The sequence below is a fragment of the Bos grunniens genome, chromosome 15, assembly GCF_055505025.1.
Source record: "Bos grunniens cultivar Pamir isolate PY7600 chromosome 15, Bosgru_T2T1.0, whole genome shotgun sequence".
Taxonomy (NCBI): domain Eukaryota; kingdom Metazoa; phylum Chordata; class Mammalia; order Artiodactyla; family Bovidae; genus Bos; species Bos grunniens.
In genome coordinates, this window is record NC_141179.1 from 7091773 (window position 1) to 7118983 (window position 27211).

A 27211-nucleotide genomic window follows, 5' to 3' on the forward strand; every position below is an offset into this window, starting at 1 on the left:
TGAAGAAAGCTGAGCACCAAAGAACTGATGCTTTTGAACTGTGGTGTTGGAGAAGACTCTTGAGAGTCCCCTGGACGGCAAGGAGATCCAACCAGTCCATTCTAAAGGAGATTAGCCCTGGGATTTCTTTGGAAGGAATGATGCTAAAGTGAGCTGGAACTCCAGTACTTTGGCCACCTCATGCGAAGAGTTGACTCATTGGAAAAGACTCTGATGCTGGGAGGGATTGGGGGCAGGAGGAGAAGGGGACGACAGAGGATGAGATGGCTGGATGGCATCACCAACTCGATGGACATAAGTTTGAGTGAACTCTGGGAGTTGGTGATGGACAGGGAGGCCTGGCGTGCTGCGATTCATGGTGTTGCAAAGAGTCGGACACGACTGAGCGACTGAACTGAACTGAACCAAGTGAAGACCTGTAAGGCTTGCTGTGTTTTGATTTTGAACAGTTCAAACTAATATGGTCAACATTTTACAGATATTTCAAGATGAACCTATTTACTTATGCTTCCTAATAATCTTTCTCTACCTTCAATTTTCTTTTTTTTTTCCTCAGTTCAACGTTTATAGTTTCTAGGGCTTAACTTTCCAAGGATGAAGACTTCGATGATACACTTACTACATTTCTTTTCAAGTTGGTTATATGTAACATAAAAATGGCCACTTCTCCCCACATCTGAAGACAACCTCTGTGGTCCCAGCAGAGAAAGGCCTTAGGCAGCAGTGGTATTTCCGGTATACTAGAACTCCTTCCCAAACCCTGAAGAAATTATTCCCATTTTCCCTCTCCTCCTCCCTACAAAGAAATACCTGCCTGTCCACTGAAAAGACATTCAAAACTAACATGTGTATCTGTGATTCTGACCAACTATAGGAAAACACCATAAGCACTGAATCGAACTCCAATCATTAAGCAGAGAACTTCTATTCTTAGGGAACAGCAGGGTTTGGTTCGGTTGGCAACACTCCTGGCCTCTGGATCAAGAGGTCAGTCTCACGTTTCAAGTAAGAACTCCAGTTTACAATTCTTACAAACACTCCTGCAGAATAATTCAAGAGGCATTAAATGACAGTTCCATCAAAAGCCAAGTATCTGGTAAAATTTCAAATCTAGAAATATAATATGGAAATAAATTGCACAAACTAATCCTTTTAAGCAAAAGACTGTGACTTAAAAATGATAGAAAGGCAGAGGGAGAAGAAGAGGGAGTGTGAGTGTGTGTGTATTTTGGCTAAAGGCAGACTAAATGAATTATATTTCACAACTACATCGACACTTGCCTTTAACATTGCCCTGTTCCAAAACAGGTAGGGCAACATCTGCAATAAAGATTTTACTAAAAGTAAGCTTCTGGTCTTTAAATATTCCCTATAAATAATTTATATTTATACTACAGTGATGGGCTAAAAATATAAAAAAAAAGTTCTGCAAAAATGAAAGGCTGCATCAAGTGATTTCATGTAGACAATCCACAAGCACACAACTCAGACAGGGTGGCACCAAGTGATTAACAGCTCTTTACAAAAATAGATAAATAATGTTGCAATACAGGAGCTCTCATTTGAAACACTAGAATGTATTCCTGAAAGCAGAAACTTATTCTGTACTTTAAAAATAGGCATCCCACGAAAATCAATAAGACTTACTTAAAATTCACACACCAGGTGTCCTAAAGATTAGAGGTCCTAATACGCTACAAGGTAAATTTCCTAAATAAAACCTTTTTCCCTACTTAAAATTACTTACTCCCAGGGAAATAATTCACCCCTACAATAAAAACTATGCAACATGAACTGACTTTGTACATAGTTGGGAAAAAGTTATGTGTGTGAGTTGTAAATAGTCTTTTTATAATGTCATGAATTTTCAGTTTTCATTTTAAACAGGTTTGTATGGTGTTATTATTTTCAGCATTCAAACAGCTTTTAGTTATGAATTTTTTTCTTTAAAAATTTAAAAAAAAAAAAAAATTTTTTTTGGCCACATCTTAATCCTCTAACCAGGGATCGAACCCTTGCCCCCTGCAGTGGAAGCATGGAGTGTTAGCCAATGCACCACTGGGAAAGTCCCTAGTTATGAACTCTTACCACAGGTCTAGAGCCAGAAGGCATCCACGAGGGCATCCGGCCTCCTCTCACGTTGGACTGCCAATGCTCCAGTGCCCTCTATCACACACCTGCTTGCTCTTTAAACGTCTTTATAATGAAGGCCACTTTATCTTAATCAGGTACTATAAGAAAAATCATTCCTATTGCTTAATATTCCTAGAATTGGGAAATTCCAACTAGGACAATTCCATTAAGAAAGTTATACTAGGACTTCCCTGGTGGCTCCGTGGGCAGGAATCTGCAGTGGACACGGGTTCAATCCCTGGTCCAGGAAGATTGCACATGCCGTCAGGCAACTCACGTCATGCGCCACAAGTCCGGAGCCTAGTGCAGCAACTGGGGAAGCCCACAGGCCCGAGCGCCGCTCATGCAGCTGCTGAAGCCGGAGCGCCTCGAGCCTCCGCTCCCAACCAGAAGCACTGCTCTCAAAAAGAGGGGCCTCCGCTAGCCATCAGAGGGAGCCTGCAAGCAGCACTAAGACCCAGGGCGACCAATGACAAAAATCAATTGGAAAAAAGAAAGTTGTAATGAATGAGTGGTAATTTGAATTTGCTGTTTTCAGTTAGGTGAAGGCAGAGCAGCATGACGCTAAATCAAATCCTCATTAAATTCTAATCCAGTGGGTAAGTACTAACAAGTAATTCGCTGAACTAAAACACAGAAAGCAAGGTGCTCTGGGTAACCTCTTCTTCCTTAGCGTCTACACTATGTAGCCTGCTCTTAGCAATACACAAAGCCAGGTAATAAAAGACAACATTGATATAGTCCTTTACAGTTTATGAAATACTCTTGCATACATTACCACAAATGTATAAAACAGTAAAGGGACCTTAAATCAGCAGTAGCTGGGCCGGAGGCATGCCAGCTGACCTCCACATGTGTCAGACGAAGATCCCTTCATTCCACAGCTTGATCCATTTAATGACACCAGAGTACAGCCTCCCGCAGAATCCTGAGGGCTGATTCCAGAACCCCCTCAGACACCAAAATCTGAGGGTGCTCAAGTCCCTCATTTAAAATGGCGTCGTATTCGCGTATAACCTCCACACATCCTCCTGTATCTATAAATCCTTTCTAGATTACTTATTAATAACAAACACAATGTAAATGCTATGTGAATAGTTGCTGATGCATGGAAAATTCAAGTTTTGATTTTTGTAACTTTCTGGAAAACTTGTCCTGAAAATTTTCATTCCTCGAATGGTGGAACCCATGGATATGAAGGGTCAACTGTACGTACAGAAGCATATGTTCAGTCTTAAGTCCTTTCAATTAATTCAACAACTTATAAGTAAAATCATATCAGAATTACTCTGGAAGCTTTTGAAAGAGTAGATAATTCAGCCTTACTGGTATCATTTAAGGAACCTGGTAAAGAAATTAAAACATCCTAGTTTAATCCAACAAGTGTTTACTGATCACCAAACGAGTATACAATTACTAAATGAAACTCTGCAATAAATACAGTTTATTTATTTATCTAAATACAGTTTAGATTCAGCTCGAAGTGAAGTGAAGTGAAGTGAAGTCGCTCAGTCATGTCCGACTCTTTGCGACCCCGTGGATTGTAGCCTACCAGGCTCCTCAATCCACGGAATTCTCCAGGCAAGAATACTCAGTCTACCAAAAAAAAAAAAAAACGTACAGGACAAAAACAAAGTTTATAATTGTAAAGAGATTTAATAGGAAGAGCTCACACTATGAATGACACAGGCCAGGATAGGTGAATCTGTAGAAGTTACTTCACCTCTTCAAGGCAGAGAGGCCCAATCTATATAACAGGAAATACCTACAGGACTATGGAGAGGACTAAATGAGACAGTATGGTAAGTATTCATGGTTAAGTATCCACACAGCAGTATTCAAGGCATGGTTACTCTAACTTTAAAGCAGTAGTATATAAAATAATTCTGCATATTCAAAAGGAAGTTTCTTTAAATGTTTTTCTTTGAAATTAAATATAAATCACTATCTGACTCACAAAATACTAACATTCTTCCATACACTGGAATGAATAAAGCAACGTAAATAATCATCAGCAATTTGCACTACCACTGAAAATGGGCTAAAAAAAAAAAATTCTAAGTTGTATCTGACAATCAAAACAGTCCAAAGTTACAGCTACTATAAAGACCAGACGCTGCACATACGGAAGGTGTCTGGGACTGCGATGCTGCGGCTCTGACAGATAAAGTGCTCTTCTTGAGAAGGCTGAAGAAGCCTTTTGTGGGGCTCTCGGGGACAGTGACTGCCTTTACTTTCTGTGCCAACAGAGGAGCTACAGATGCGAGAGAGCTCCAAGTCTGAATCTCAAGTTTCTTCTTTCCAATATTTATTTCCAGCTTAATAGATAATAAACAATTAGTGATATGTTAGTATTTTCTCAAACAAAATATTTCTTAAAATCAGCCTGGCGTGCTGCAGTCCATCGGGTCGCTAAGAGTCAGACACAACCAAGCGAGCAACTCAACTAAATTCTTGGTAAAACCACACCCCAGAACTAATCACTGATTCTTTATCTATATGTATAGCCAGCCTCTCTTTTCTAACTCTTTCATCTCTAACTATCGATTTCATCTTAAATTTCTACCTATATTCCTAGTGTCACTGTTAGAGCTCTCTTACTTTTCATTTTCCTTTACACTTAAGTCACAATAAGAAAAATCCCTCCTTTAGACATTACTAATCCCCCTTCTATTGCCAACATTGCTAAGAGATTTTGCTTAATGGTGGTATTTACACATTAAACTTAGTATTCTTTGTGTAAAATGTAAAGCACTGCAAATACAACATCACATCAAAAACTTATTTTGATACTTAAATATAGACTTGGAATTCACGTGAATTTTTTTCATTGATTTTCACAGCATTTTAGAGCTAGCAAAGTTCTTAGAAATCATATATTCTAATCCACTAATTTCACAGATGGGGAAGTCAAGGTTCCCAAGTAAGCAATCAGCCAGTCAGACATATTACTAAACATTTATTAAATGCCAGACGCTACGGTAAGTGCCAAAGACGTAATGGTGAACTCAATGTGGGCTTTGTAATAGCCAGTGGAGAAGACAAGCAAAAGGTAACTCAAGTTCAAGTAAGAAGGAAATTTTTTCTTACTAGATACAGAATTTTACTAAAATCACATAACGTCAAGTTACAAAACCACTCACAAATTAAGCAGAATCAACAAAAGGACTCAACATTCAGTAAAGAATAAAATCCTCTTCCGTCGAATCCTGTTCGTCCTTTAAGTACAACCAAAGACCAAACTCTTGCCTAAATCTCTAATGACTTGGCACAATGATCTCGTCCTTTTCCAGGTTACTACCTGGGACTGACCGCGTTGCTTAGCAGTCAACTGGACATATGCTCGGACCATTTCTATTTCACATACCTTGACTACTAACTGAGAAAGGGATCATGAGGTTCTTAATGTTTTACACCTCAGGCAAGCACGGCGCTAACGCTTTCTGAAGACATCAAAACAGACGAACATAACTCAGTGCCTCCAAAATGACTGAGAACACCACTTAGAAACAACTCTCAACACTTTTTTGGTGAGAAATTATTATGTGGTGGCACTATACTAGGTGCAGGGAGATATGGTATCAACAGCTTTGAAGTGAAAATGTACTCCTGATGTAGAAATGTTCATGACAGGCTCGAAGGGGGAACTTCAAGGCAGACTTGAGGCTAGAAAAAATCCAGGAAGACAATCCAGGGGAATTAACATTTGAGCTGCATCTTGAAGGAATCTGTATTTAATTTAAACAGTTCCCTGATGAAGGGTAGGGATCTGAGGGTGAAGAAAGCTACCATTTAGTAAAATACAGAAATGTCCTAAATCTCAACTTAGGTCACAGAACTAGGAAGTTTCCTTCAATTATAACTGCCACAATTAAGAAACTCACTATTTCACTCAATCAAACTGTGAAATTTAAGAGGATTATTCAGGGATTTGTTGTTTGGGTGCCACTCTTTCAAAAAACTCTATTTATTTTTGGCTGTGTTGGGTCTTAGCTGCCGCACACAGGCTTTCTCTAGCTGCGGCGACCAGGAGCTCCTCTTCCGGGCGGTGCACAAGCTTCTGGCTGAGCTGGCTTCCTCCGCTGCGGGCACAGGTGTTAGGCTCTGCAGCTGTGGCTTGCTGGCCCTAGAGCACACAGGCTTCAGTAGTGGCAGGGCATGGGCTTGGTTGCTCCTTAGCATATGGAACCTTCCTGGACCAGGGATGGAACCTGTGACTCCCACACTGGTTGGCAGATTCTTATCCACTGTACCCCCATGGAAGTCCAAGAGTGCCTCTTTGGAAAGGCCTAGTAACTTTGGGGTCATCCTATAAGGATACTCTTCTCTTTTTCCTTTTAGTCTATGCTGTTGACTATCATGAGGTTTTTTTTGCGGGGGCAGGGGGGCAGTGAGGGGAATTATAGAGACACAGTAAGTTAGGAAATAACTCACCTTTTACAGATAATGTTCATGACTAGAAAATCACTTCAAATATCCTAGATTATTGCAGTTCCAAATGCACTTAAAGAATTTGAATTAAAAGCACATTTCAATTCTTGTAACATAATTCCCAATTGTATCAATTGATGCTTTCCTAAAATTAAAATTGTAGGTATGGCTAAAAACCACTTTTCTCAAGTCATTTAAAATTTCCCTGAAATTGAATCCAGAACAGTGGAGAAAACAGATTTTTTTTTTAGGATGGAGAAAATCATTGAATAATGCCTCAGTTTTTTAGGACAACAGACTATAACATAGAAGCTACCAAGTTTTAAAAGTTTGACACCAAAGAGTCAAAAGTTTGTCAAATTCACATATTAGAAGTGTTCTATTTAAAATAAAATGGCTACTAATTTTACCCTGAGTGGACTGAAGCTCCCTGGTTTTCAATTAATCAGTTGCTGTAATTAACAATTCCTAACCACATTCACCGGAGAAGGCGATGGCACCCCACTCCAGTACTCTTGCCTGGAAAATCCCATGGATGGAGGAGCCTCTGGAAAATCCCATGGATGGAGGAGCCTGGTAGGCTGTAGTCCATGGGGTCGCTAGGAGTCGGACACGACTGAGTGACTTCACTTTCACTTTCATGCATTGGAGAAGGAAATGGCAACCCGTTCCAGTGTTCCTGCCTGGAGAATCCCAGGGACGGGGGAGCCTGGTGGGCTGCCGTTTATGGGGTCGCACAGAGTCGGACACGACTGAAGCGACTTAGCAGCAGCAACCACAATCACATAACCCAATTTCATCCCTTGATGACAAAAAAAAAAAAACAACCCACAAATGAGACCATTTTCTTTTCTAACACTATTTAAAAAAGAAAAACTCTATAGAGAAATGATGTTTCCATAGGTAGACAACAAAGTAATTTAAACTGAAAATCAAACTCCTCCCAATCACGGACTCAGATCTAAAGGACATACATGTTAAGCTGCAATTCCTGTGACAGACAACTCCCGTCATCTGTTTTTGTGAGCTTAAGCAAAACTGCTGGACAAGTTCTGCATTTGATAAGGTGACCTGATTTTAACTAACTAAAAGGGAGCTGGGGGGGGGGCGGTTGGCAGTGGAGGGAATCACTGTTCCTGGATGCTGAACTATTCCCTGAAAACTTAAAAGCTAGCTTCTATCCTATACCCACTTAATAATCTAACTGTTCGGAATGCCTGAAACCTTCCTGCTCTTTAAAAAGTAATGACTGACAGGAACTGAAGAGGGCAAATTCTGCAGAGCAGGGTTACTGAGCTCCTACCCCACACAGGCTGCAGGGTGGGGGCCTCAGTGACTGCGGGCATGTAATCACTGACTTGCTCAGCAACTTTGCTGTAATGGCTTCAAATTGCAGGCCTGAGGAAATGCTCCATAAATAGCAGCTCTTTTTTCTTGTAAAGCCTCTTCGTAGACCCAACAGAACTGCACTACCAAAAATGGAGGAGTCACCATAGACCTTTTAAAAAAAAAAAAACAGGTCAAGAGAACAAGGAGGAATATCCTGCTAACCAGGTTACTCATTTTAGGGGAATGAATCACAGTACTGAAATCTGACCCACTGTTTGCATTCAACTTTTAGGTAACAGAAATTACAAGGGATTAAGTCAGTTTTTGTAATCATGCAATTTCATGAAAAGGAAAAAGAACTGTTGTTTTTATAGGCCTTTAGAAAAAGGGATGTATACCAAGTTTGAAATTAAATGTTTGACAATGTCTTCTTATGGAGCAGGGCTCCTTCGGTGTCCATTCATAAGCCACCTGCAAGCCAAGACATGTGGTGTGGTCACAGAATACACTCTGGGGAAGCAGGAACCACATATATACCAAGGCTCTAAGGTCACCGTTAGCACTCACACCTCCTGCACTCCTTATGTTCATGTATATTTATATATATGCATGTAACTTCATCATTCAGATAACTTACTGTAAATTAACAAAAACTCAATGAACAGCCACTTTAAGTCGAATATATTTGCAGTAACAATGAAGATTTTTCTTAGCTGAATTCAGGCAGGGAAAGAAAGCAGCAATGCATTTAAATCAAACACAGATAGGGACCAAGAAATTCAGGTTCCATGTCGCTCCAGTTTTCCACGTGAGTTCATGCCTAAGTTAATCTACAACAAATAAGGCAGTTTTTAAAAACAAAACATGAGAGTCAAATTTTACAGGACAGGTACAATTAGTTGTCAATTAGAATTCATGGTTTTAAACATAAATGATGACTTGTAATCAAAAAGCCCGTATTCTAACTTACTAAATGGTTCAGAAACAACCTAATCGGATAGCACCTCAATTCAGATTACATTATTCACCAACAATTAGCCTTTACATTTTAACAGTATAAACTGTTTTCCTGTGACATTATGCTTTACCCTGAGTTTTTTAGGCCTCAGGTGAAATTCAACTATCCTGAACATTACTTTAAAAAAAATTCCATCCAAGTACGGTAGGCTGAAAAACATGGCCATAATATTTTGCAGTTCCTCCCAGGAACAAAGAGTCTACTTTTCAAACCTTTCAATCTGAGCTGACAGAATGCAGTAACAAGTGACATTATGGAACAGCCTCAGAAGGCTTTGCAGCGTCTGTCTTTATCCCCCAGAAGGCTCCCACCAACACGGAAGGAGACCTCTGTGCCCCACCTGGCAGCCACCTACAAGCCAGGAGAACAAGCCTCAGGATGCTAAGACTCCAGAGCTGTGAGAAACGCTAGGTGGTAGTTCAGGCCTCCCAATCCACGTTGCTTTTGTCGCTGCTGTTATGGTAGCCCAGTTTGGTAAATCAACCAGTAAGAGCAAATAACCTCCATGTGGCTTACTACAAAACAGCTGGAAGTCTTCATGACCTAATGTGCTGCTATCGGCCATACGCATGTCTTAATTACCAGCATTCCTGAAACTCCTAACTTCCTTCCAAAACCATGTTAATGAGTTTTGTGTAAAAAGAATTTTGACTGCTCTGTGTCCCACAAAAGTTTTGTTAATAAATTTAAATCTGATTGTTTTAATTGTTACTGGGTGTTTTAACAGTAACTTATAATGGTGATAGGCAGAATATTAGATTTGTTTTACAATTTATTTTAATAGAGTTGATTAATAAATATGCACTCAAATGTTTATTTGGTGTTGGTAATGTAAAATGGTCTCTAAACTACCTGATTTTGCTTGTCTATCACTCTAAAGTTTAAAGAATTCTTTAAATCTCTGAAAGAAAACAGTTCTGTTATTAGCAGCTTTCCTACCAACTTTAAAACGTAAAGATTGTAACTTTTTACAGCATATTTTATTAGTAATTCAATTTGTCCAACAATAATATCAATGAATGAAAGGGCTTACATTCATTTTGTAAAATTCTAATAAAGTTTACTTGGTAAATAAACATCAAGCTAACCTTAAAACAGTACCAGAAAGTTGAAAACAATCCCTTTTAACTAGCATTTCCTACAAATAATAGTGTTAAAAAGTAGCCAAAAAAACAAAAAAACGTAAATAGGCTGTAACACTAAGACTTAAAAAAAACACATATAGGATACAAATGCATTTGACAATATTCATGTAATGGATGGTCTGTAATAGATAGTCTTCACTTGTAAAACTGTTTTTTTTCCCCCAAGCAGTGAATAAAACCATGTTACTTAGTGGTTTTTCAAGTGTTTTGCTATAAGAATTGTTTTTTTTTTAATGCCCAAGGTCAGAGTGCAGATGTAACCACAATTAATAGCTTCCTTTTGATGAAGGGAGGAATCTCTTAAGATGCAAATACAATTCAGGATGGGCAGGGCAAGCTCTTTGGCTGTTATCAGAAAATCTCTCTGCAGTTGTCTTCGTCTCCCCACTTCCTATGCCTCCACATTCAATGAATTGAAAACACTAATTGTACAAGCTTCCCTGGTGGCTCAGATGGTAAAGAATCCGCCTGCAATGTGGAAGCCCTGGGTTCGATCCCTGGGTTGGGAAGATTCCCTGGAGGAGGAAATGGCAACCCATTCCAGTATTCTTGCCTGGGGAATCCCACAGACAGAGGAGCCTGGTGGGCTGCAGACCACGGGGTTTCAAAGAGTTGCATGGGACTGAGCAGAGCAGAGCAGAGCCCGACTGTATAACTTGAACACTGTCTCTTCAAAGTCGCACTGCCATCACCTCATTCATTTTCCCCTGAATTCTCCTAGTACTCTACTCACCGTATGTAATGCTTTAACAACATAATTTCATTTCTTATTCATTTAACTCTAAAGCAGTCATATATTCCCTGTCCATGGAACCCTAGATTATTCATTTATAGTCCCAAATAAGTGTCTTTAATAGTTCTAGCTATTAAGAGTTTAAGAATAATCTCAAATTTATAAACTTTAGAATACACAAGTAAGTACTCTTAGCATCTTTTTAGCATGGAACAAATAACAATAACTAAGTAGGGGCTACAGGCATTAATCAGGGTGACTATCAACCAATGGACTGAAATAAATCAGCAGTCTAAGGGACACCAGGGGATTCTCTGGTGGTTCAGTGGTAAAGAATCTACCTGCCAATGCAGGAGATGAGGGTTCGATCCCTGGTGGGGAAGACCCACTGGAGAAGGAAATGGTAACCCACTCCAGAATTCTTGCTGGGAGAATCCCATGGACAGAGGAGCCTGGTGGACTACAGTCCATGGGGTAGCAAAAGAGCTAGACATGACAGCGACTAAATAACAACAAAGGGACGTCATCCACCGATAAACACATCAAGAGCTGCACACACAGTGCCGAACAAAGGTCTATCTTCATTGAGTCCATGATGACCTAGCCTCCACAGCTTCTCCACTGAGATAATTAGCAACGAAAAGGCAAACCTGCAATAAATGTGTCCTGAGGCCTGTCTGGTCTATCAAGACTGATATATCATTAATTTTGCCCCAACTCCACAGAGGGGATCCCAGCGAACCCTTAAAACAATGCCTTCTACATAAAACCAAGAGGTAAGGGCCTATGAAATGAAGAGACCACTAAGCACATACAGTGAATCCAAATAAGGCAATTAAGAATAGGAGAGTGAAAGAAATCACAGACATATCCATGCAAGTGATCCAACACACACCATTCAAAACCAAGTGGGTCTTTTTTATGAAAAATCACCCTGTATTTGAGGGAGAAGTGGGAGCTGTGCAAATCCCTATCTGGAGTGACAGGCACTAACTGAAAACCGAAGAACAGTCAGGGATATGGGGGACGGTTATCTTCAAGCACAGAGGACAATGATACTAACTTTATCTATCACTGTGCAGAAACAGCGATTACTGCGTGACCCGTAAGAAGAGATCTGTACCAGTCCTAACAGGAAAGTCTGCATACCCCTACAACTGGGAGGGGTCAACAGTGATCTATTACATCAGCTGGCGACCATCCAGACTACACAATTTCGGAAATATAACCTGTATCAGTCTGAACATGTGTAGAGGAAAAACAGAAACATCTGTATCCTGGCCAACTCTTCCCCAGAGTTATTTTTTTTGTTTTTAAAATGAAAAAAAAAAGTTATCCAGGAAAGCTTGGTAAGTTTTAACTGCGACTCTATCACTGGTAACGATTAGTTCCAGGCATTCTCAGAAAGCTGATTTAGCTCATTTCTAAATTAGTACTTAGTCATTTTAACACACCACCTTACATATTTAACTAAGATGTATTGATTCTGTTCCATTCCTCTACGCCATTCAATATTTTAATACCTTTTACCACCCCAAAGTATGCACCTTTTCGGTATCATTTAGCACTCTTCTCTAATGCGAGAGTGTTCTGGTCTGGTTTTGCGTTGCTCACGTAAGATTTTATGCAGTTTTTAAAAAGTTTGCTTCTTCTTTTTATTAAGAATTTCCAACTTTTTAAACTACTCAAGGAAGAGACTGCTGAAAAAGTGGATCTGAAGAAATTCAACTTGCTACCAACAAAGGGTCCTAACACATCTCTGTTACTACCTAAGGTGAATCCATTTTAACCTAAACCCAGTTTTCATAAAATTCTAACTTTTTACACATCCATGGCTTTTTTATATGCAAACAATACTCTCTTAATATCACTGTATGACATCTACAATGGCCTATCGAAGGCAGCACAGGTCACTTTTCTGAGCCATCAAGAGAGCACTTGTTAGACAGCAGCCAGCTAAACTGAGGCAGGGTCACGCTGCGTGCTTCTGGGGACTAGCCCACGCAAGGACACTAGTAACTGTTTAATGACTTTAGACATGCATACGCGTTTTCTTTAACATCTATGTTGATAAAAACTAGGTGAAAGGAAAAGAATGAAAGAAAATATATGTGCTGATTTCATAAGGCTATTTTACTTTTAAGCCCTACTTTTTAAAGCAGTGGATACTAGACAGAAAACTTGAAAATGACATGAAAAACAGGATCAGCTCCATTATTATATGTACAGATAGGAATTAAGTCTCCGGGCTCCATGCCCCTTCACACTTTTCAGGATCCAAATCCTCTGAACAAACTGATGATACACTGCCGAAAGCCAACCTCCCTGCTATCAGAGCAAACGGTTCCCTCCTTTAGCGAAATCTAATACGATGACTGAAAGCAGCAAAATCGACGCTGAAAGAGACCAAGGACACTGAATTAATCACTTGCCTGGTAAAAGCACTTATTTAAGTACTGATTTAAGAGTTATCCTGTAATATTTAAGTCAAATCATATGAATTTGTCAGTGGTTACTGTTTGGAGCTTAGAAAACTGTCAACTTTATATAGTCAAGTTAATAACTGCAAAATTGAAATCACAAAAATTAAGCCTATATTCAACTTTTTAAAACCTACTGCACACACTCCCTTCCCTGGCCTAGGCAGAAAATGCGAAATTTATGTTACAGAGAAGCGGACTTGGAGGGTCTGGATTCACGTACCTGGCACAGCCAAGAGCAAGGATGAAGCCCCACACTTTCAGCCCCAAACACTAGCTGCCAGTCTTAACACGCATTCCACGGCCAGAGCTCTAGCAAGGGGGCTGGCAGATTTTATCTGGAGAAACTGGCCACTACAAGAGAGCTACTGACATTTAAGGCTTCCCACAACTTCAGGGCCTGGTTGGTTCCTATTACATCACTCTCCAGTGAAGCCCACTTAAGACACCGAAAGCAGAAGAAAATTTAAGAAGAAACATCCACTGTAGTACCCTTAAAGAGCTATGACATTACTACATCCATGAAATAAGAACAGTATGCTATTAAAAAATAACAAAGGAACAATGAGCTCAGAAAAGAGTCCCTGGAAATTAACCATGATAAATATCTTTCTGGAAAAACAAAAAAACAATTGAAAGTTAAGAGTTGAAAGAATCTCCCAGAAAGCGTAACAAAAGGCTAAGAAAAGGAAAAATAGGAAGGAAAGATAAGAAAATTCAAGAGCTATTCTGACTGGCAGGAATTCCAAAAACAGAGAAGACATGAAAATGACTGGAAGAAATTATCCAGGAAATAATAAAAGACCCCAGGAGTAAAGTACAGGGAAACTACACTGCAAAATTTTGAAGGGCACCATTCACACTGAGGATTGAGTTTCCAAACAACATGATTTTTACAATGAATTTTTAAAAGTGCATACCAAAGCATACTATGAACTTTAAGATGTCCCCCACCAACCAAAAGTAAAGGGGGGGAAAAAACCTAAAATCACTGCAGAAAGCAAATAGGGTTTAACTGTTCAATAAGAAGATAGCATAAAATGGAGTATTACCTTCTAAACTCTAATGGAAAATAGCTTGAGTTCTACAACCAAACTGCCCTCAGATGCCAACAGATAAAGATACTTTTAGACATCAGATCAGATCAGATCAGTCACTCAGTCGTGTCCGACTCTTTGCAACACCATGAATCGCAGCATGCCAGGCCTCCCTGTCCATCACCAACTCCCGGAGTTCACTCAGACTCGTGTCCATCGAGTCAGCAATGCCATCCAGCCATCTCATCCTCTGTCGTCCCCTTCTCCTCCTGCCCCCAATCCCTCCCAGCATCAGAGTCTTTTCCAATGAGTCAACTCTTCACATGAGGTGGCCAAAGTACTGGAGTTTCAGCTTTAGCATCAGTCCTTCCAAAGAAATCCCAGGGCTGATCTCCTTCAGAATGGACTGGTTGGATCTCCTTGCAGTCCAAGGGACTCTCAAGAGTCTTCTCCAACACCACTGTTCAAAAGCATCAATTCTTCAGTGCTCAGCCTTCTTCACAGTCCAACTCTCACATCCATACATGACCACAGGAAAAACCATAGCCTTGACTAGACAAACCTTTGTTGGTCAAGTAATGTCTCTGCTTTTGAATATGCTATCTAGGTTGGTCATAACTTTCCTTCCAAGAAGTAAGCGTCTTTTAATTTCATGGCTGCAGTCACCATCTGTAGTGATTTTGGAGCCCAGAAAAATAAAGTCTGACACCGTTTCCACTGTTTTCCCATCTATTTCCCAAGAAGTGGTGGGACCGGATGCCATGATCTTCGTTTTCTGAATGTTGAGCTTTAAGCCAACTTTTTCACTCTCCACTTTCACTTTCATCAAGAGGCTTTTGAGTTCCTCTTCACTTTCTGCCATAAGGGTGGTGTCATCTGCATATCTGAGGTTATTGATATTTCTCCCAGCAATCTTGATTCCAGCTTGTGTTTCTTCCCGTCCAGTGTTTCTCATGATGTACTCTGCATATAAGTTAAATAAACAGGATGACAATATATAGCCTTGAAGTACTCCTTTTCCTATTTGGAACCAGTCTGTTGTTCCATGTCCAGTTCTAACTGCTGCTTCCTGACCTGCATACAGATTTCTCAAGAGGCAGGTCAGGTGGTCTGGTATTCCCATCTCTTTCAGAATTTTCCACAGTTTATTGTGATCCACACAGTCAAAGGTTTGGCATAGTCAAGAAAGCAGAAATAGATGTTTTTCTGGAACTCTCTTGCTTTTTCCATGATTCAGCAGATGTTGGCAATTTGATCTCTGGTTCCTCTGCCTTTTCTAAAACTAGCTTGAACATCAGGAAGTTCACGGTTCACATATTGCTGAAGCCTGGCTTGGAGAATTTTGAGCATTACTTTACTAGCATGTGAGATGAGTGCAATTGTGGGGTAGTCTGATCATTCTTTGGCATTGCCTTTCTTTGGGATTGGAATGAAAACTGACCTTTTCCAGTCCTGTGGCCACTGCTGAGTTTTCCAAATTTGCTGGCATATTGAGTGCAGCACTTTCACAGCATCATCTTTCAGGATTTGGAATAGCTCAACTGGAATTCCATCACCTCCACTAGCTTTGTTCATAGTGATGCTTTCTATGATTATACAGTGGAAGTGAGAAATAGATTTAAGGCCTAGATCTGATAGATAGAGTGCCTGATGAACTATGGAATGAGGTTCGTGACATTGTACAGGAGACAGGGATCAAGACCATTCCCATAGAAAAGAAATGCAAAAAAGCAAAATGGCTGTCTGGGGAGGCCTTACAAATAGCTGTGAAAAGAAGAGAAGCGAAAAGCAAAGGAGAAAAGGAAAGATATAAACATCTGAATGCAGAGTTCCAAAGAATAGCAAGAAGAGATAAGAAAGCCTTCTTCAGTGATCAATGCAAAGAAATAGAGGAAAACAACAGAATGGGAAAGACATCAGAGATACCAAAGGAACATTTCATGCACAGATGAGCTCGATAAAGGACAGAAATGCTATAGACCTAACAGAAGCAGAAGATATTAAGAAGAGACGGCAAGAATACACAGAAGAACTGTACAAAAAAAAGATCTTCATGACCCAGATAATCACGATGGTGTGATCACTTTTAGACATAAAAGATCTCAAGTTAGCTACCTACAACCTTTTTCTCAGCAAATGCCTGAGAAAGTTCATCTCTAAGAGTGAGTAAATCAAGAAAGAGAAAAATAGTAAACAGGGTATCAAACCAGGAAGAGTGATACAGGGACTTGCCAGGCTGAGAGTGAAGCAAAGTCCTAGTAAGATGACTCTGAAGCAAGCGGAAAGCAACCCATCTAGCGCAGGGCAGGAAGACAAAAGGTTCAGGGATGTCCCCAAGGGGCCAAAAGAGCAACAGGAATACAAATGAGAAAAATGAGACACTTAACAATTCCAAGAGAATATCCAAGTTGTTCAGAAAATCACATTACATTATACAACTCGGCTGTAGGCAAACCCTAGAGTCTTAACAATACTAGTAAGAATACTAGCAAAATAGTTTTAGCAATTATAGTGGCAAGGTAAAGGGAAGCGGAATTTTAGACGGCGCAGAAAAAATTGTAAATGGTAGTATAGCATATTTTATAAATACATAATTTTTTAAAAGGGGGAAAATCTCAGAAGAACTGGAAGTGTTTGCCTCTGGAGAATGTAAGTCAGAGATAAAGAAAAGTTCTGTTAAAACTGCTCTTTTCTTTATGACCCTTACAGCAGCAAGGGATTTTCTCAATCTATGTATATGTTACTCCCCTAAAATTAAATTTCAAAATATATATTTACAGATGATGCTATATAAACATGAACGAATCTTCAATCTTCTTTCTCTGGCAGAAATCTAGTGCTTCCTAACATTATTCTTTCCTGAATTTTTCAATTCTCTCTAATGAACATGTGTTACTTTCATAATTTAAAAAATACTTTCATTAAAAGTCCACAAAATCAGATACACGGGAGAAGAAGCAAAGGAAGGAAGGACAGTTTTATAAATATAAAACAAAGGAACCCCACATTCATGATTCTACAGAAAAAAAAAAAAAAAAAAAAATCCACCTCTTACCCCTACCTCCTAGATGACAGGATTTACTAAGTTCTTTCCTCAAACCTTACTTCATACTATAGTCACCTCAGGATATGTGAGAAGTTAAAATTTCAGGCAACTTTCTAAATACACAATCAACTGTGTGAAGGCTCAAAGTAGCACTCTGAAGAAAGACACTTTCACTCTAAAGCCCAGATCAACTAGTCTACAGCAAGTCTTCATGCATGTATCAAAAAGCTCATTCTCTAAACATATTTATTGGTTAAACAAAGATCTTACTTTAAGTCTCCTCACTTTAGGTTAAGTAAGAAATTGCCAGAGCAGAGAAGGAGCTTCTAACAAACTGTACCCTCACCACCCTCAAAGCAAAATTTGGTTGAAAAATTTGCTAAGTCTATTGAGTAACACTATCCTGTGCAGAGAAAAAGCCCACTAAAGTGAAAATAAGTAGGTAACAGTACTAACCACAAACAAAACACTGAAAATATTTGGTAGAAGGAAATAGTAATATTTTAAATAGACAGCTCTATTCATTTTGCTAATTTCCAACACTATTCAGAGAAACATCATCTTATCACTTGATGTGTTAAAGACTGTGATTCTTTTCATGCTAAGCGCCAAATAAGGATTAAACTACCGACCACTTTTTCTTGTCAAAAATATTAAAGGGAAGGGGGAAGAAAAAGACCATTGTGATTTATACCAAACTTCTTTTGTTTGCTTTCAGAAGGGGTCAAGCCCTGCGCAAATAGAAGTGCTTCCACGGGGGCAGTACTGTTCCCAGGAAACTTTGTGCTACAGTACTTGAGCATCCAGAACCATGAAGTAATTCTTCTTCATAAAAACAGAAATGTCCTTTTCATGGCTTGAAGTTCTGATTAATCCGCGAATCAGAAGCCCTTTTTGTAAAACCTGCATCACTTAGTAACCATAGTTATAGAATCACACAGCTCTTTAAGACTTTCTTTTATATGTGCTACTCAACTATTATTAAACTTTCAAGTCATAATTAATGGCTAAATTATACTATCACTTAAGGTAGCAAATTAAGTTTGAATAATCTTAACCCTTAACAACGGATTTTTAAAACAACTTCACTTTGATTTGCCCTAAGTCCAAACTTCACAAATATTTTGACAAATAGATTACATTTAAAGCTTACATCTTCCCAAAAATCTAAAGGTAAAATGAAAGTCAGAGTCATACTAGCATTACTATCTTAAGATGCTATTTTTCCAACTACAATGTAAAACATACTTTTCTATATTACTAACGAGGACTGATCTCAGGGTTTCAAAAAGTTTTTAAAGTTTCAACTATTTGACTATCACCCAGGCTTTTTTCTACAGTTAACATGAAGCTTCGGGGGAGAAATACTCTTAACGTTACTTTTTAAAGAAAATTTGCCTACCATCTTGCAGCTAACTGAGTTTGCTGCAATTAAACTTCTAGTTTAATAAAGATCAAGTACCTGTCTTAGTTCACACTGACAATACTCATTATTTTTAGGAAAGTAAGTTCTATGTTCTATTTATTGTCACACTCACCATCTTCCAACTGTTTTTCCCTACCACCATGTTCAACACTTTCGCCGGCGTTTTCCTGCCTAAATCTGTGGCACGGCAGGCCATTCTTCCCGGGGTGCCCACCCACTGAGCAGAAGGAAGCATTTTTCCTGAGAGCTGAGGGTGTGCTTTCATCTCTCTCCACTCAGTCTCAATCAGCGATACAGGCGGGTAGGTTGGCCATCCCCGCAGACAGGGAAGTAACTCTGTGGGGATTTTTAAAACTAAAGTACAATTGACTTACAATATTATATTAGGGAATATTTTGTGACTGCAATTTCAACTGTTTGTGGGCTCCCCCCCACCCCCACCCACCCCCGGCTTTTCTGGGTTTTGTTTTTTTGCAGCTTAATCAACAGTTAAGGGCAATATCACAGGCTTTTCATTTTTAAAGGGAAATCATTTGGGTTACATTTGATATAGCAAGAAACCAAAGGAGCAGATTAGCCTGTCAATAAAACTGTTCCTTTTAAAAACACCTAATATTTATTACAGTAGCAATACACAATATATGTGTTCATACTCTTCTAAGTGTTTGGGACAAGATGCAAGATCAAATTATTATAACAAGAAACAATTTAATTGGTAATATGTCTCCTTAATTGATGCATGTTTGAAGTAGCTTTACTTAGGGTTAGGGGAACATTCATTTCGAAAACAAGGTAAGGGTCAAAAAAAAAAGACTCCAATCACTTACAACAATTAATAACACCTAGAAGGCAACTTCATTTAATGTTGGAATACGGGCTAATTTCTATGCTGTGGAATGTCAAAAATCTCTGAAAAGATACCTTTTAAAACTGTGAATCAAGATACTCAATATACTTGTTAATAAAATCACAGCCACAAGAAACCTTGAATCTTCAAGGTTTAAAAACAGAGTCCCATTATTTAGAAAATGATAAGAAAACAGAAATGAAACAAAATGACCTCTTAAAAATTAGAAGATTATTAAAACAATGAAAATCTACACATTTTTAAAATCACTGGATGAGACTTCTTATATCAAATTATAAGTTCTTATATGCTACATTTTACATAAGAAGTTCTTTATATGTCGTAACAGTTACAGAGCATTAGAGTCAATAAAACAAACTGGAGAAGTAAGAACACTCTTGTAACCAGAGATATAGAATTCTAATTCAGGAAGTTATTCAGCAGCTTATAAAGAAATAGGAAGTTGTTGACCAACTACTTGAAGAACTATTTCCTGTAGGAAAACTGTAAGACAGATGAAGAAAGCAGTAATTCTCAAAGCAATAAAAGAATTCTCTTAAAGCTCAATACACAATTTTGAAGGAATTAGTTTTAAACAGTAAACTCAGTAGAACAAATATTATACCTAGTACGCAGACTAAACTTAAAATACTTCATTATCATACCAGAACCTGAGTATGTGTCACTGATAAACAGCTAGGACCATACTTCCACCTTATCACTTGCCAACCTAAGGCATCAGTCTTCTCCAGAAAATCTCACTGATGGAGGCAGGGCTTTAAAAGTCCCAACAGCTGCCTGCCTGTAATCCTTCCCTTGTTATGCTGCCTTGAAACAACAGGATGGGCCAACTAACTTCAAAGTCATTTATCTAATGTCACAAGACAATAATCAGTTGCTTCCAAAGTAAATGTTTCTAAGTTTTAAATTATATCATCTTGCAAATTTAGACCATTTATGGTCAGATTTCTCCATGCCAAGTGTGTATTTCAACATATTATATACTTTGTAACTTAAAATTAGGGCCAACAAGTATCTTAAAAAATGTATAGTAAGGTGCAGCTTTCACTGTTGAAATGAGTGGGAAGTCTCTAATTTAAATCTTCATTCTACATCTAGCCAGCAATAAGAATCTTCTTTAGACACAAGAGGAAAGTGCTGCTCATTGCAAAGAGAGCTTGACTTTAAAATATCAAACCCAGAATAAAAATGAACTTCGACAAATAACAACCCTGCTCCAAAAACTTCATTTATTACCTTCAACTCTAAGTCAAGGCAGATACTAATCTCATTTCCTGTGCAACACACAAAAATAAGTTGTTTAGGACAACTCACATGCCCCACGACATCATGGAAATAGCTACCAACTGGATGTGAACTAATCTTTCTATAACTCTTCTCCAACTTCCACACATAAAGCAGATCCTTTAGAAGATACTAAATTTCTAAGTCCACATCCAACTTCCACAGCCAGTGCTTAGGGGCCCTCTCCGTAATTCCTAATGTGTACCAACTAACCCATGATTTTGCTGACTTTTACTGACCGAGATCAATCATAAGGGGACACCTTTTTATTTCTGAAGGTTTGATGTGAGCCAAATATTCCACAGAGTCAAAAATTTTCAAGATTCTTATCACATAATAAACCTAATTTTACTTCCAGTGAGAATCTCTCAAAAATCTTGAAAAACAATCATGCTAATCTATCTTCTTTCCAGTTTTTCTTTTCCATGGAAACCACTACCCATATGGCATAATTTTCAGATCATTCTGTCCTGGTTTACCTTCGTCAGAGGCTCACTTGAGTGGGGTGTTTGGGGTGGGGGGTGTACGTGTTTCCTTTGTTAATCCACCTCTGAGAGAGACACTTTCTCAAAGAAAGCAGCACTGGAAACTTTAAAAAATAAAATACAGAACATTTCAGGTCAAAACAAAAAGATTATTAAATGTACATACATAAAAATGTAGGCAGATGTCACCTCGAAGCAATTATTACAAGATACAAAAGACGAAAAGGGGAGCATAAATGTTGCTCTTTAATCACAGACTTGCAGCTATAACATCAACCAAAGAAGAGAGGCAAGCCGGCTATTAAACTGTTTAAAAATCTCCCCAGGTCAGCATGCGACCCAGCAGGGAGAGCTTCAGAAAAGTACAGCCTTTCTTTTTCCTAACAACCTGGTTTGTTTCCACTCCTTTTCCCTTCAAGACACATCCCTCACAGCGAGCAACTCTTTCAATCATTTACTGTGGATGTCTGCTTCAGAACAAATGATCTTGCTCATGCAGATGAGTTTGCCAGACTTGTGTGTACCTTCCAGTCTCAGGCTCTTTATTGTTCTGGTTGAAACCTGACCCTCTGAAATGGATACCGGGACACCAGAAAACGATTTAAAAAAGAAAAAAGTTGCAGGAAAGGGGGGCAAAAAACTGCAGAAACTTTTCAAGATCAAACTTTTCCCTCTGCTTTTCTCCTAAATAAGCTTGTCACAAAACTGTATCTTACACTGAAAGTTAACAACCTGCCCTGAAAGGCAATATAAAATATTAAGATATACAACAAAACAGTATTATTATTATTGTATTATCTGATCTAATGAATAAATGTTACATTTGCCTTGGGAGTAAACTGTCAAAGACAGATGTCAATCAAAACTTGGATTGTTTTAATTTTATTATCTCAACATGATTGAACAGAACTTAGCAACTTTTTGAAAATATCAATTTCAGTCTATAATTACTTATAGGAAACATTCTGTACTTATGCCAAAGAAGCCAAATAAAAATATTAAAGTCTTATCTATAATTTCAAAGTGAGAGGAAACAAAATTCTACTTTGATCTTTTCACCTTCAATGAAAATTTGCCACATTTGTTAAACACACAAAAAATAAGGCTGAGAAAAACAAATAACCCAATAGCCTTGTTTTTGTTTACCCTGAGAAGAGGGATTCTATTTTGAAGACCTGCTGGCTCAAAAGAAGTTTGCTACTGAACTGCTGCATGTCAAATATGAAAATGCATATTTCTCTTTGCTTTTTGAGGGAGAAAATGATAATACACATCAAACTGCAGCTAAAGGGTCCGTCATCTCACACCTAAAATACTGTAAAATCAGACTTCCAGGGAAGTCGTACTTATTTTTATAGTTCTTTTCTACCAGTAAAATGTTTAAAAAGGTAAGTTGTGCCCTACATACTTCATAAAACTATGCCAGCCTCCTAATTCTCTCAATTTCAAATTCTTCATGGGATCCTTTCAGTTTAGAGCTAGGCTAATTAACAGGTTTGGCACAAACTCAAAATGAGAACATCCTAACTGCCACAAAAAAAAGTTTAGTAAGAGGCTATGAGCCAGGAATCCATAAAGCTTTCAAAATATTACCCAAAGAAGGTATTTAGGTCGTACCATCCTGGAAAAAAAAATAATTATGGAAGAGATCACTGAGCTTGACATAAATATTAAGGAAAATATAAAAATAAATCGTATCTTGGTGCCAGAAAATATTCCCCCACCCTTTTTCCACTTACTTTAAGAAGTACCTCTGACCAGAAGATGTCTTCGCCATCTCCCAGCCGGCTGGCAGAGGCACATCGTCAGGGATCTCAAAGGAAGACTGTCGAAGGTGCTGAGCAGCCGGCGCGGCTGCCGGGCCGGAGACCACTCCCGTGGGGGTCAGCGTCCCCGGAGACACGGCTCCCAGCTGCAGGGACGCGGGGGACGAGTGAGCCCGCACGTGCTGCGGAGTCAGCGCCCCGGCGGTGCCTGCATCGGTACTGGCCTATCGGGAAGGTGAAAACAAAGACTTCTTAAAATACGTTCTCAAAGAGAGTCCTTGCAAACTTCTCCAACTGATATTTGGTCGCCATGAAATTCTAAATACCAAAGGTAAATTTCAACATTTAACACAGAGGAACACAGGTTGCAGATGGATACTTTTAAAAGCCGAGGTAAACGCCAAGGCAGTGTAGGTGTTTTTCCCAACTTCTAAACTGTTTTAGGTATAAACAAAACCCAAAGAATCAAATGACTATGGACTCCCCACCTTTTTTCAAAACTAAGTTTTACGTAATTGTTTTCAAGCCCTAAACACAAGACAGGTGTCATTTTTTTCTCACCATGGACAAATGTCATCAATACAGCAACCATCAAAATTTATACAACTTTTAAGAACTGCAAAAGATCCAGAAACATCCAAAGATTCTTTAAAAGCCACCTAATGAATGAAATATAAACCCAGCCATATGTTTGTACCTAGATGATAAAGATGTCAACAATGTAACTACAACGGTAACTTAAGAATTTACATACTTACATATTTACAACTGTGTAGCAGCACAAAAACTCCTGAACTCAGACCCTAAAGATATGGGTTTCAGTCCAACCTGGCTAGTGTGACACATTGGACAATATCTTACTCTCTGAGCCTCAAGTTTTCTCATTTGTAATAGCTTTTTTTCCCCCCCACGATGGAAAAATGAGGCAATAAATGAACTTATATTCAAATATTCAATAATTTGTGAAAAACAGTATTTACAACCCACATTCATACTATTCATAAGCAAATATAGTTATTTAAATTCCTTAATTAGAGTTAGGGTTTGATTATCAAAAAGTTAAAATTCCCCAGATTCATAAAACCAAGGGAGAGAGACTGGAAGCAATCAGCAAGGGCACCTATGCCTTGATGTTAAATCATATATATTCTGAGTTTCCAATCAGAATAAACTGGAATTTAGGACTCATTAGCAGAAATAAAAGTCAAACTTACAGATGCACACTTGGTCAACAAACGCATTAAAACAAATAAAACTGTAGTAAATTGTGAATATTATGAATCCATAAACTGCTGATACAAACTTTCATGCAATCATTTACTAGAAAAATAGGTACAATTTTCAATGGCAATTCTTTTCGGCTTATAGATGCCACAAAATGGGGAATTCAATATCCTATGGGTATTTGCTTTCGAAACATATTAACCAGCAGCATAGCTGTGCAGACGGTGGGGTGCAATGCCAACACAGATTTTTACCCACGAGTCCGGAAACTCATTTCCAGGGGTAAGAGAAAGCAGCACACCTAAGTCTACTTCTTACAAACTGAAATATTTAGGGCAAGCAGCTAAATTGTTTTTCCTTCCTCTCCCTTAACCCAGGTTTTTGTCAGCAGGTTAAGTGAGTTTTTCTGAGTTCCCAAAACCCCTTGGTCTGAGGGAGGAGAACTTATCACAGGCCTGCAAATAGGAGGGGCGATGGGAGTGGGGGCGATAAGTGTTCTTTCCGCTCAAGTTACAGTCGAGTGGACTAACTTCATCGCAGTTATTTGGAAAACCAATTAACTTTTGGGCAAATTTCCTATGCTGAAGTTTAGCCTGAAGCAAGTTCTTTTTTAAAAAGTAAAGAGAGAAAGAAAAATCTCCCCTAAACAAATCTTCTGGGACCGATCGGAATGTTAACACTTTCATGATATAAGTTGCACTTCAACGCTGGATCACGTTGACAAAATAATCGAACGCTGTGTATGTGGGACAGCCATGTTCATATCCTCAGTAAGAATTAAAGAGCAATGGCGAGCCTCGAATTAGTCATCGCTTCCCAAACATTAACTTCTAATCACAGCTGAACTAGGCAGGACTCGGCCTGTGAGTCAACCTGCGGAGCGTTATCAAAGGGTTGTGTTAAACCCCAGGCGCGGTGCAACCCAGCCCAGGGCCCGCGCGCCGTGCAGATGTGGCCCATTTAAAAGCATTTCAGCGGACTGTAAATAATCGTCCGCCGTGGGGAAGCCAGCACGTGAGCCCACTGCGTTTCGGGGAGAGTGAGCCTGCGCGAGTTGCAGAGCGCAAGGGGGAAGGGCCGGGGTGAGAGCGCCCAACTCCATAAACAACTTCCAGGAAAGTCTGGATCCTGTGCTCTGCGAGAGCCGGGGCCGCGAGGAGGAGAAGTGCTCCCGGGAGGGGGAGGGGGACAAAGAGCGGGGGACCGCCCGGGCCGGTTCGAGCCCCGGCCCTGCTCCACGCTGGCCAACGAGGGCACGACTCCGTGCCTCCCGGGGAGACTAGGGGGCCCGGGGAACCCCGGAGGAGATGGGGCCCGGGGCGCGACTCCGCCCGCGGAAGCCAGGGCCGCCCCCGCTCGCGGCCCGGCGGCGGGAGCGGAGGTGCGGGGAGCGCGCGCATTGTGCGAGCCCCCCGCGGCCCGGCCGCCTCGCCCGCCCCTGCCTTCCCCCCCAACTCCGCCGGGAGCCCGCGGGGGAGCAACGAAGGGAGCAGGCGAAGCGGGCCCCCGGGGGCTGCAGCCGCCGAGACGGACTCCCGGGGGCGGGGGGGTACAAATCTCGGCCTCGGACTCCAGAGGAGCGCGGCGCCCCGACCGGCCCGCCCCTGCGCGCGCCCATCCCCGCCCCGCCGGCGCCCCCGGAGCCCACACCCCCCGAGCGCCCCCGCCGGAGCCCCCAGAGCCCCCGAGCCCGGGGCCCGCCCGGCGGGGAAACGGGAAGACGGGCGGCGCGGTTACCTGTCGGGAGTGGGATTTGGGCTCGGGCGGCTTGAAGAAGGAGTCGGGCAGCTTCCGGAGCCTCATGGGCACGGTCTGCGGCACGTTGGCCGTCTTGGGGTTCATGACGGCGTTGAAGAGCGCCTCCAGGTCGGTCTCCGAGTCCCCCCGGACGTGCACGATCTGGTGGCCGGCGGGGGGAGCCTGCGGCGCCGCCGGGGGCCCCGGGGGCGCGGGCTGCCCGGGCGCGGACGGCGGGCCCTGGCCCTGGGGGGCCTGCGCGGGCGGCGGCCCCTGGCCCTGGGGGGCTGGCTGCGGCGGGGGCGGCCCGGGATCCATGGCTCCTGCCTCGCCCGGCAGGCGCGGGCTCCGCCCGGACGGCCCGGCTCGACGGGCCGCGGCGGGGGAAGCGGCGGGCGCGGCGCTGGCCTCGCGCTCAGGGCCGGGGGCTGCGCCGCGGCCCCGCAGCCCCCGCCCCGCGCCCGGCTCCGCGGGCCTGCGGCGCGTCGGGAGGGGCCGCCGGAGACCGGGGCCCGCGGCGCCCGCGCTCGCTCCCTCGGCCCGAGCTGCGGCCGCACGGCCCGCGCCGCTCCCCTCCCCCTCGCCCGGTTTCCTCTCCTTGTTCCTTCCTTCCTCCCTTTCTCTCCCCCGGCGGCGGCCGCTCCCGACTGAGACGCAAACTCGCCTCGGACGCCAAAACTAAAGTTGGGAGACGCGCCCGCCCGAGCGGCCGCGGCCCCGCCTCCTCGCGGCGCTTCCTTCCTCTGCGCGCCCGCCCGCGCCAGATGCTCAGGGAAACTTTCCCCGGCGAGGGCGCCGCATTCCTGCGGACTCCGGCCGCCGCCGCCCCGCCCGCCCGCGTGCCCGCCCGCCCGGCCTCCGCGGGGCCTCGCGGAGCCGCGGCCGCGGCCGGGAGCGTGCTTGGCGCCCCGCGCCCGGGGAGCCGCCGGCCCGACGACGCGCGCGGGGCGGGTCCAGGTCGGAGCCCTGGCTCCGCTGGGAGCGCGGCCGCCCTGGTCGCAGGGGGTCCGCCCGCCCGCCCGGCCTGGCCGCCTCCCCCTCGCCCTCGGGAGCGGCTGCGAGGCGCCCC

At 41.6% G+C, this 27211-nt stretch overlaps 1 protein-coding gene across 12 annotated transcripts in view; it reads right to left on the reverse strand.

The window, feature by feature from the left end:
- YAP1 (Yes1 associated transcriptional regulator) overlaps window positions 1–26790 on the reverse strand; it is a 135905-nt gene extending 109115 nt beyond the window's left edge. For 8 of the 12 annotated variants that reach the window (XM_086338892.1, XM_086338890.1, XM_086338891.1 and 5 more), the window contains exons 1-2: window positions 26143–26601; window positions 23155–23405 (exon numbers count right to left, since the gene is read on the reverse strand). In XM_086338892.1, coding sequence (XP_086195018.1) covers window positions 23155–23405; window positions 26143–26460 — 569 coding nt within the window. In that variant the 5' untranslated portion in view covers window positions 26461–26601. Of the gene's footprint in view, window positions 1–23154; window positions 23406–26142 lie in introns of all 12 variants that reach the window. The other 4 variants (XM_086338888.1, XM_086338884.1, XM_086338886.1 and 1 more) reach the window with 1 other exon arrangement.
- Window positions 26791–27211: the final 421 nt, after the last annotated feature.